The 10,888-nt window shown below is 52.8% G+C and overlaps 1 protein-coding gene across 1 annotated transcript; it reads right to left on the bottom strand.

Moving 5' to 3' along the window:
* Positions 1 to 298: 298 nt before the first annotated feature.
* LOC123860014 (aflatoxin B1 aldehyde reductase member 2) lies at positions 299 to 10,804 on the bottom strand. Its single transcript, XM_045898563.3, has 7 exons — positions 10,435 to 10,804; positions 7,175 to 7,362; positions 6,916 to 7,020; positions 3,528 to 3,624; positions 3,176 to 3,275; positions 2,427 to 2,556; positions 299 to 724 (listed from the first exon to the last, which is right to left on the bottom strand). Exons 1-7 carry the CDS (start codon positions 10,769 to 10,771, stop codon positions 563 to 565), a joined length of 1,119 nt encoding a protein of 372 aa, XP_045754519.1. The 5' UTR covers positions 10,772 to 10,804; the 3' UTR covers positions 299 to 562.
* Positions 10,805 to 10,888: the final 84 nt, after the last annotated feature.

Below are 10,888 nucleotides of genomic sequence, written 5' to 3'. Positions count from 1 at the left end.
CCAAGGATTCTATTTCTAGATGCCTCTCTTTCCTGAGGTGATTCTGAATAAGGGAAAGTATACTTCAGGGTGCATGGCCTGCTTTTCTTCTCCTGTGCACAGCTGAGTGAGGGCCACCTCAGCCCTGCTGTTGAGAGCTCAGGCTGGATTCAGTACAGAAGGCAGGAGAGAGCCTCCTGAGGGCAGTGGGTGCTCTACCTCTGCCCTCTGGAGACTCCACCTCGTGGTTCTGCCCTGTTGGCAGTAAGCTCCCGGGCAGGATGAAAACAGGCTGCAGACAGTAAAGGAGACAAGTTCGTGGGGTTTACTTGGGGCCCGGGCAGCAGCCCGGTCAAGTGCCGGCTTTATTCAGACAAGAATGTCCCAAGTGGGCCACAGCCCCAGGCTTTACACGCTGCGAAGGCATCTGGGAGCCAGGAGGGAATCTAGAAAAATATTGCATCGAGCCAGACAATCAAAAAAGACCATGTTAAATCAACTTAAGGCAGACTGGTCAGGAGGAGAGAACAGAAGAGGTGGCGGAAAAGAGAGAAACCTTTGGCAGCTGGAGCCAGGACGGGCCCTAGCGGAAGTAGTTGGGACATTCGTGGGCGACCAGGTGCCAGGCTCGATCGAAGGCCTGCACCACGGCCGGCTCCAGGGGCCCTTCCTCGGTCGCCGCCAAGTTCTGTGTCAGCTGCTCCATGCTGGACATGCCCAGGATGACGGCGTCCCCGTGGGCACCCTGCAAGGGGAGACCGCCAGATGTGAACACATTATGCACCACGATGGCTCCAGGTGCACCCCCTCCCTCCCCGCCTTGCCTCTGCCAAGACCTGGGCTCTGATGTTTATTTATGCTGAATATAGTTCCCTAAGGAACCTGAGATGCCTTCAGTGATTTTAACGATGTGACTCCAAACCCTGTCTTCTTTCCCTCTGCTCGTCCTCAGACCCAGCTGTGCTCAGAGCCCAGCTTGACCACTCAGCTGGGTGCGCTTGGCTTCGTTCTTCCTCCTCTTGGTGACTCAATCTTCTCTGTCTTCAGTGTGGTTACAGGAATGAGAAACTACGTCAGGCAGCGCGCCCCTGGTTTTTGAGAAACTACTCTATGTCCGTCAAATCCTGTGCAACTGTGTCAGGCTGATGCAGGAGACACGTTTTAGCGAGGGAGCCCGGGGACGCCAAAGAGGGGGGGCCCCCCAACTCCCACCGAGGAGCGAGTGAGGCTGAGGAGTTTTGAGAAATTTTCTACCCCCCACACAGCTGTGTGGACCCGGTTCCTCACCTGTAACACCGGGGGAATGGCACTTCATGGGGCCGGAAGACAGACTAAATGCATGTATGCGAAGCCCTCATCCAGGGCCTGGCGCTCAGACAGCTAAGAACAACGGAAGGACTGCCTGACTGCTCCGCAGCTCTCACCAGGAGAAACTTCAGAGGGGAAAACTGCTTAGGGGTTAGTGCCTGGCTGGCTCAGTCGGTGGGGCACACGACTCCTGGTCTCAGGGTTGTGAATTCAGGCCCTACACTGGGTGTGGAGATTGCTTAAAAATAAAATCTTTTGGGCGCCTGGGTGGCTCAGTTGTTAAGCGTCTGCCTTCGGCTCAGGTCATGATCCCAGGGTCCTGGGATCGAGCCCCACATCGGGCTCCCTGCTCTGCGGGAAGCCTGCTTCTCCCTCTCCCACTCCCCCTGCTTGTGTTCCTGCTCTCGCTACGTCTCTCTCTGTCAAATAAATAAATAAAATCTTTAAAAAAATAAATAAATAAATAAATAAAATATTTTCTTTTCTTTTCTTTCTTTTTTTTTTTTTAAAGCATAGGCTCCATGCCCAACCTGGGGCTTGACCTCACAACCCTGAGATCAAGAGTCACAAGCTGGGACCCCTGGGCGGCTCAGTTGGTAAAGCCTCTGCCTTCAGCTCAGGTCATGGTCCCAGGGTCCTGGGATCAAGTCCTGCATCGGGCTCCCTGATCAGCCTCTTCCTGTTCCCCTCCGGCTGTTTGTGATCTCTCTCTCACTCTGACAAATAAATAAATAAATAAAATCTTTTTACATGCTCCACTAACTGAACCAGCCAGGTGCCCCCAAATAAAATCTTTGGAGGCAAAAAACCCCCAGGAAAACACGACTTAGAAATGATCTAAAGGGGGGCACCTGGGTGGCTCAGTTGGTTAAGCGACTGCCTTCGGCTCAGATCATGATCCTAGAGTCCCGGGATCGAGTCCCGCATCGGGCTCCCTGCTCAGCGGGGAGTCTGCTTCTCCCTCTGACCCTCCCCCATCTCATGCTCTCTCTCTCTCTCTCTCTCTCTCTCTCTCATTCTCTCTCTCAAATAAATAAATAAATAAAATCTTTAAAAAAATAAATAAATAAATGACCTAAAGGTAATTCTGGCTCTGTTACAAGGGGCAGCGGCGGGCCCCCCCGGGACGGCCAGCTCACCTGCAGCTGGGAGTGATGGTACATCCACCGGAGGGCGGCCGAGGTCATGCTGGGAGCGCTGCCGCGGTATGCGGCCTGCAGGGCCTTCTCCACCAGGGCAATGGCCTCGAAGTGGTGCTCCTTCCAGAAGCTGGGCAGGTGAAGGGGGCGGAACAAGGGTCAATAACCAGGGGTCACATTGGGGCTACAGCCACAAAGCCAAGCACGGCAGCTGTGTCCACCCAACTCGGCGGGGACAAGCGCCGAGCGTTCTTCTAGCAGCAGGCCAGCCTGATTGGGCAGCAGAGCCACCAGGCACAGGAGGCAGCTAGAGGGGCCTCCCCGAACACCGCAGAGACATCTTTAATCTCTTTATGAGTTCTTAAGACCTCATGACGCCTGCCCACTTTACCTAGTGAAGCAAAGGTAACAAGATGGGGGGGGGGGGGGCGGGCAGGACTCGGCCCCAGGCCTCCTGAGCGTGGATCCAGGGCTTGCTCTTTCCTTCCTGGCAAGTGGTATGCCCTTCTCAGGGAAGCGCTAGGCCTTGGAAGCCCCCGTATAAGACCCAGGGGTCGCCATTTGCTCACAGAGCTCCCAAGAAAACAAGAAACGCCGCAGAATTTGGTCATTTCTGCAGGAATCGAGACATGGGTCCAGACAGCAGGGAAGACTTGGAACTCCCAGGAAAACTGCCTAGAATTTCTCCACGTCTGATAAAGGGGACCCTGCCCCCCCACCCATCCTGATGCAGCCCATCCCCTGCTCACCGATTCCTGTAGGTCTCAGCCCAGTCATTCCCGAAGAAGCGGCCCACGGGCTGTTTCCCATCCTTGTCCTCATACTTGTACTTGCCCGTCAGCAGGCCCCCTGCGGGGAGACTGACATCAGAGCCCCAGGCCCATCCTGCTCCCAGAGGCTGTTCTGGACTGGCGGGGGCGGTGGCGGGGGGACAAAGGTGTGGGACCCAGGAGGGATGGAAGACACGGCCCAGTCTATTTTCAAACCCCTCCCCGCTTCCCAGGGCCTGGGCCAGGCATCTACTGTGTCAGGAAGAGGCAGAGACAGGGCCAGGAACGGCCTCCCACCCCAGGGGGAGCCTGCCCCCAGAGCAGCCCGTACCAGCTAAAGGGTTGTAGGCGTAGAACCTCAATCCGAAGTGCCTGAGGCAGGGGAAGAGCTCCGTTTCCACCTGCCGGGTGGTAGCATTGTACATACCCTGTGGGTAGAAGGTTGCTAGGGTCAAGGGAAGGAACCGCAGCCTGGTTGTTTTTTTTAATTTAAATTCAATTAACATACAACGTATTATTAATTTCAGAGGTAGAGGTCAGTGATTCATCAGTCTTATATAGCACCCACTGGTCATTACATCACGAGCCCTCCTTCATGCCTGTCACCCATTTACTCCATCCCCCCACTCCTTCAGCAACCCTGTTTGTTTCCTGTGATTAAGAGTATCTTATGGTTTGTCTCCCTCTCTGATTATCTTATTTTTTCCTCTCTTCCCCTATGATCCTGTTTTGTTTCTTAAATTCCACATGAGTGAGATCATATAATTATCTTTCTGACTTATTTTCCTCAGCATAATACCCTCTAGTTCCATCCATGTTGTTGCAAATGGCAAGATTTCATTTTTTTGATGGCTGAGTAGTATTCCATTGTGTATATAGATTACATCTTCTTCATTCATTCATTCATCTGTTAATGGACATCTGGGCTCTTCCTATAGTTTGGCTATTGTGGACATCGCTGCCATAAACATTGGGGGGCAGGTGCCCCTTCAGATTACTACCTTTCTATCTTTGAGGTAAATCCATAGTAGTGCAATAGCTGCATTGTAGGGTAGCTCTATTTTCAGCTTTTTGAGGAAACTCCATACTGTTTTCCAGAGTGAATGTGATGAGGGAACAGATGAGGACAAAGCAGACGCTGACACCCCACAACCCCCCACAACCCCAGATGGGATATATGTGACATTCCTCAGGCACTCCTGGTTGCCCTAAAGCTAAGGAAAGGAAAAACAGAGTTACCTTACAGAGATCACAATCCTGCAAGACCCCCCGCCTCCCTCAGTTTACAAATGTCTTAGCAATCTACAAGAACAAAGCATTTCTATCAATAACCTAGCTTCCAGAAGGAAATGTAGATACAATTAAATGTCCTTATAACCTGCAGGCCATTGACAGATACTTGAAGGGGGCAGAGTGTAATGTTCCTCCAGGAAGCTCCCAACTATCTTCATGTTAATGCCTTGCTAGAGGGAAAAACAACCTTAACTTGACAATGGCAAGGCCTCCGTATCCCGTGAGTCCTCTTAACATATGAAAATCCTTTTGAAACCTCCTTTTTCCTTACCCCCCCCAACCCCATAGTATATAATCAGCCGCCCCTCAACCCCGGTGCAGCAGCTCTTTCTGCCTACAGGTCCTGTCCCCATGCTTTAATAAACCACCCTTTTGCACCAAAGACATCTCAAGAATTCTTTCTTGGTCTTCTGCTCTGGACCTCACTCCACTGAACCTCACCTATGTTCCAGAACCTCATCAGATGCACCAGCTTGCATTCTCACCAACAGTGTAAGAGGGTTCCCCTTTCTCCACATCCTCGCCAACATCTATCATTTCCTGACTTAATATTAGCCATTCTGACTGGTGTGAGGTAGTATCTCATTGTGGTTTTGATTTGGATTTCCCTGATGCTGAGTGATGTTGAGCACTTTTTCATATGTCTGTTGGCCATTTGGATGTCTTCTTTGGAGAAATGCCTGTTCATGTCTTCTGCCCATTTCCTGATTGGATTATTTGTTCTTTGGGGGTTGAGTTTGATAAGTTCTTTATAGATTTTGGATACTAGCCCTTTATCTGATAAGTCATTTATAAATATCTTCTCCCATTCTGTCGGTTGTCTTTTGTTTGGTTGTCTTTTGGTTTTGTCGACTGTTTCCTTTGCTGTGCAAAAGCTTTTTATCTTGACGAAGTCCCAATGGTTCATTTTTGCCCTTGCTTCCCTTGCTTTTGAAGTCGTGTGTAGCAAGAAGGTGCTGTGGCCGAGATCACAGAGTTTGCTGCCTATGTTCTCCTCTAGGATTTTGATGGATTCCTATCTCACATTTAGGTCTTTCTTCCATTTTGAGTCTATTTTTGTGTATGATGTAAGGAAATGGTCCAGTTTCATTCTTCTGCATGTGGCTATCCTTTTTTTTTTTTTAAAGATTTATTTATTTGAGAGAAAAAGAGCACATGTGTGGGGGGGGCAGAGGGAGAGGGAGAGAAACTCAAGCAGACTTCATGCTGAGTATGGAGCTCAATGTGGGACTCAATTTCACAACCCCCAAATTAGACCTGAGTCGAAACCAAGAGTTGAATGCTTTAACTGACTGTGCCACCCAGGTGCCCCACCCCCTCCCAGGCTTCTTTTGAAACTATCAGTCAAAAACCTGCCCAGGACTTCAGCAATGATTTCCCAAATCACTAGTGGTAGCAGTGGATGGGGAGATGGTGCTGGGCCCAAGGTAGGGAAACTGGACTGGTTATATCATTCCATAGATATCTATTGTTGCCAAACACAAGCAAGTCCAGCCAGGTTTCTGCTTCTGCCTCCCACAGATGTTAAAGCCATTAAAAACAAAGAAAGAAGTTCCATCGATAGATAAATGGATAGAGAAAATATGGTATATATACACAATGGGGGATTGCTCGGCCATATAAAAAAGAAGGAGATCTTGCCTTATGTGATGACATGGAGGAATCTACAGAGTGTAAGTGAAAGAAGCCAAAGAAAGACAAATACTGTATGATTTCATTTACATGTGGAATCTAAAAAACAAAACAAAAGACCAGAAACAGATCCATATATACAGAGAGCAAATTGCCAGTGGTCAGAAGGGAGGGCAGGGATCGGGAGCTACAGGCTTCTACTTGGAACGAGCAGGGATGAAAGGTACAGCAGAGGGAATATAGTAGATGGTATTATATGTAACAGCTTGCACGCCAACCACCTGTGGTGAGCACAGCACCACACAGACTATGTTGCACACCTGAAACTAACATTGCGTGTCAACTCTACTTCAATTAAAAAGATACACACAGAAAGAAGACAGACGATCACTATAGAGGTGGGCTGTGTGATCACAGCAGATGCTTACAAATACTTGCTGAATGCATGAAAATGAAGTCAATACTGGAGGTTCCTCTGGGGCATCGGGAAAGGCTTCCAGGGGACGAGCCATCTAAGTGAGGCCTGAGCACTTCTACCGGGGGGAAGGGGAAGAACGGTCCAGGCTCACGCCCACAGCCAGGGGGCAGGAAGGAAGGGCCCCGGGGAGCACGTGCAGGTAGGAAGGGGAGCCAGGGCCAGAGTGAGCAGGTGCCTGCTGGCCAAGCTGAGGAGCTTGCATGTCATCCCCACGACACAGGCTGTCAGCAGGGGAGTGGCTGCGATGGAGAGGAGGCAGTGGGAGGGGCCGAGAGAACCGGGGATCAGCCGGGCCCCCCGCAGCCCTGGCCCTCACCTGGTACACAGTGGGCAGGAACCAGCCGTTCCTCCTGCAGAGGGTGCAGATCTCGGCCACCTCCCAGGCGGCATAGTTGGAGAGGCCAAGCTCCACGAACTTGCCCTGCAGGGGAGAGGCCTTGGTCAGAACCCACTGCGGCCCAGGACACTGCAAAGGGGAGACGGGGGTGGGGACCCTGGGAGTGGGGCCTTCCCCGGCTCTGCTCTGGGACGACCCTGGTGCCTCCACTCTCCTGGAGCTCGGGGGCCCACCTCACCTCCTGGTGCAGCTGGTGGCAGGCACGCAGCGTCTCCTCCACGGGGGTGTCGTGGTCAGGGGCATGTAGGTAGAAGAGGTCCACCCGGGGGCACTGCAGCCGTTTCAGGGATGTCTCCAGCTGGGCCCGGACACTGTCAGGCTTCAGCGACTTCCCTTCCCAGGGATTGGCCTTGGTGGCGATTTTCACTTTGAGGGGAGCATGCAATGGTTACAAGGCTTATTATGTGACCCTGTCTAAATTATTTCAGTTCTCCGAGCCTCCATTCTCTAATCTGTAAAATGGGGGTATAACAACGGAACTGTCCTCCTAGCGAGATCATGAGCACTAAATATGCAAGTTCTCAATGTTCACGGCTGTTAGAATCACTAGTATTAGTCAGCGTGATAGGCCTTGCCTGGAGGCACACTTGCTCCCTCCCCTCAAGGAGCTCACAGCCTAAAGGTGATGTTACGATAAGGTAAGCGCAATAGAGAAAAGCCCCTAGTGCTAAAGGAGCCCCGAGTAGAGGAGTGTGGCCATCCTGGGAATTCTAGGGAGGGCTTCCTATGGGGATGACCCAGGAGCTGAGTCTCTAAGAATGAGTCCCAGCCAGCAGGGAAGGATGGGAAGCATATTCCAGAGCCTGGGAAGATGGAGTCACAAAGGAACACACATAGTACGTGGAGGCCCATTCCTGCAATTCGGAGTTAGAAGAGCATTGACTCCAGGTAGGGAGCAGTGGGACAGGGGGTCAAGAGAAGGGTGACAGACCTAATCGCAAATCCCATCAACCAAAGTCAGCTACGTTCACTGTGTCTGTGGTCGGGAGGGCACTCAAGGGGGCAGGCCTGGAAACAGGAAGGCAAAAGGCTGAGGCGAGAATTCTGCAGAGATACCACGGACCAACCAGGCACTGCGGGCAGAGATCAATCTGAGAGGCAGATACAAGGCAAAAGGAGCAGAAGCTGGTTATCGACCCCCCGCCCCTTCAGACTCAGAGAAGCTCGCACACCCACACCCCCACTGGGGAGCACAATCCCCATGAGAATGAAATAGTGTTCTGCCAAAGCAGCCCCGAAGGGCCATCAAGTACACCAGCTGTCTGGATTTTGTACTTTTCACACCCGGCAAAGGCAACTCAGCAGGTCAGAGGGGAGGCACATGACCGCTCGGGATGTGGGAGAGAACCAGTCCCACAGCTTCTTGTGCACATTTTCTCCATGTCACCACAATTCTCAAATCCTCTGCACTGTTGGTGTGGATTTTGCCTCAAGTCCAACCTGTGGACTTTGGCTCAATGAGTGCCTGGACTCAACGAAGGAAGCAGGGAAGGGCTGGAGGAGAAGAACCAATTCAGAAACAAAATCTCCATTATTAAGGAGGGGGCAGCAGGGTTAACTAGAAAGCGTGGGCCTGAGAGGCAGCTTCCTCCAGATCTACCAAGCTCTGAATCAAAGGAGGACCCAGGGGGGCTCCCGCACAAGAGCTGGGAAGGGCAGAAAAGCAGCAGAGTATGGTAGTAAAAATAACAGTGAACATTTACTGGGCCCCACGGATGTGGGAAACAAAAGACAAAAGAAAAAATTAAATTTCCTGACATGTCCTTGAAACAGGCAGGGGGACATTCCTCTAGGAACTCAGCTGCTTCGCTGTTAATACTTTGCTAAGGGCAAGAGGTAATCTTAGCCTGACCACTCCTCCCCTCCTTTCCCCAGGATCCTGTAAGTCTACTTTAACATATAAAAATTCCTTTGGAAACTTCCTTTATCTCTACCCCCGCAAGATACATTTGGTAATCATCCTCCAAGCGTATGTCCCACTGATACACATCTGAAGGGTCTCATGACTGAGTCTTTACTAAACAGTAATAAATGAACTTTTCCTTTTTTTTTTTTTTTTTAAGATTTATTTATTTTAGGGGCAGGAGCAGAGGCAAGAAAGAGAATCTTAAGCAGACTCTGCACTGAGCAAGGAGCCCAACATGGAGCTCAATCCCACGACCCTGAGGTCACGACCTCAAGAAACCAACCGACTTAACCAACTGCGACACCCAGGTGCCCCATGACCTTTTCCTAACAATAGCTAGCCCCCTCAAAGTCCTGGAAACCTTGTTTCCAAAATATCTTGGAGGACTGTGCTGTCCCTAACGCCCTCCCAACTTGAAAAAATATAATCAGTCACCCATCACAACCCCAGTGCTGTTCTTTCTGCTCACCGGTCCTGTACCCATACTTCGATAAAACCATCTTCTTACACCGAAGAAGTCTCAAGAATCTCAAGAATTCTTTCTTGGCGGGCAGCTCTAAACCTCATTTTCCTATATAGCCACCACGATCCAGGCACCCTCCTAGGCATTTCCAATGGCATCAGGCTGATGAGGGACAGCCCTTCCCACGAACCTACATCCTCCACCCAAGCCGCACCTGTCTACTGGCCATCCCTCCACATACCAGACACTACATTTCCAAACCTGGTCTGCACAGCTCTGCCCTCAGCCTTTGATGCCCCTTTCTCCCATTCTCTTCCCAGCAAACCACTATTGATCCTTTAAGGCCCAGCTCCAGTGTTCTCTGAGTTCTCTAGTGCCTTTCCCTGACCGCTTAATCCCCCCAAAGTGCTTCCTCTTCTGGGCTTCAACCTTCCCCATTAGACTCTAAGCTCCCTGCCGGTGGGTTGGAACCACTTTCCCTCCTATAGCCCCATAACAAACCTCCCCACTCTGCAGGTACCACCCCTGATCCCCCAGCTTGGTTTGTGACCTAGTTGCAGCTCTCTCTGGGAGCCAGGGTACTGCCAACTGAACTGAGCAAAGGCTAGGGACTGATAAAAGTCCAGGATGAGAAGAGGGTGCTCAGGGAGCCACGGGCAGTGAGGGCAATGGGGAAAGGGGCGGTTTGGGGCACCTGGCAAGGTTCGAGGGGGTACTGCATAGCTCTGGAGACCACTGCCACAGAGAGGTACCCCAAGAAAGCAAGGTGGGAAGAAGTGAAGGACTAGACCAGGCTCCGGGTAAGACTGGGGGGTGGGGTGGGGGCGGAGAAGGTTCCTGAGTTGCAACTCCCAGAGTTGACAGAAGCTCGGGAGGGGAAGGAGATCAGAACAAAGCACTGTCCGGCTGTCCGGGACGACACGTGCACGGGGCCTGAGGAGCAGGGGGGTGGTCCAAGGGGCGGTCAGCTCCCGGGAGGGGCTGAAGCCGTCGGTCCTGACCGCGGGCCGGGCCACGGCTGGGGCCGGGTGGGCGCCGCCCGGTGCACAGGTAGGTAGGTAGAGGTTACCTCTGCAGTCGCCGCCGCCCAGCCCGAGGCCCAGGCCGCCCAGGATGCTCTCGGACTGGCCGTCGCTGTACATGAAGGCCGTGTCCAGCTCCGTGTGGCCGCGCTCCAGGAAGGCGCGCACGGCCGCGGCGCTGGCGGGCGCGTCCATGCGGTGCCCCATCTCCATGGTGCCCAGCACGGTGGCGGGCCGAACCGGGGCCCCGGAGGCGGCCCGCGGCGGCGACAGCGGCCGGGACATGGCGGCGGCGGCAGCAGCGGCGCGAAGCTCAGGCGCCGGGGAAGCACGGACGCAGCGCGCAGCGCCACGGGCCACCGCGCGAGACAAGGCGCTTAGCATGAGGTCGGCGCCGGCGCCCTGGGGCTCCTCGAGTCCCGCCCACCCCGCCGCGGGGGTGGAGCCGGGAGGCGGCGAGAGAACCAGGACAGGCCGCGCGCCGCCCCACCACGCACGCTC

Source organism: Mirounga angustirostris, unplaced genomic scaffold (genome assembly GCF_029215605.1).
Source record: "Mirounga angustirostris isolate CCGP_5_RB_7025 unplaced genomic scaffold, mMirAng1.0.hap1 SCAF_4, whole genome shotgun sequence".
Lineage (NCBI taxonomy): Eukaryota > Metazoa > Chordata > Mammalia > Carnivora > Phocidae > Mirounga > Mirounga angustirostris.
Note: the sequence above shows the minus strand (reverse complement) of the source record. Positions and strands in the feature narration are given on the sequence as shown.

Bases quoted from the DNA above. Each gene is read 5' to 3' on its own strand.
- LOC123860014 (XM_045898563.3), bottom strand. From the start codon at position 10,771: ATGCTAAGCGCCTTGTCTCGCGCGGTGGCCCGTGGCGCTGCGCGCTGC. The intron at 7,021-7,174 runs GTGAGGTGGGCC...TCTCCCCTGCAG, and splicing joins GCCACCAGCTGCACCAGGAG to GGCAAGTTCGTGGAGCTTGG. The intron at 725-2,426 runs GTGAGCTGGCCG...CTCCCCTTGCAG, and splicing joins ACCATCACTCCCAGCTGCAG to GGTGCCCACGGGGACGCCGT.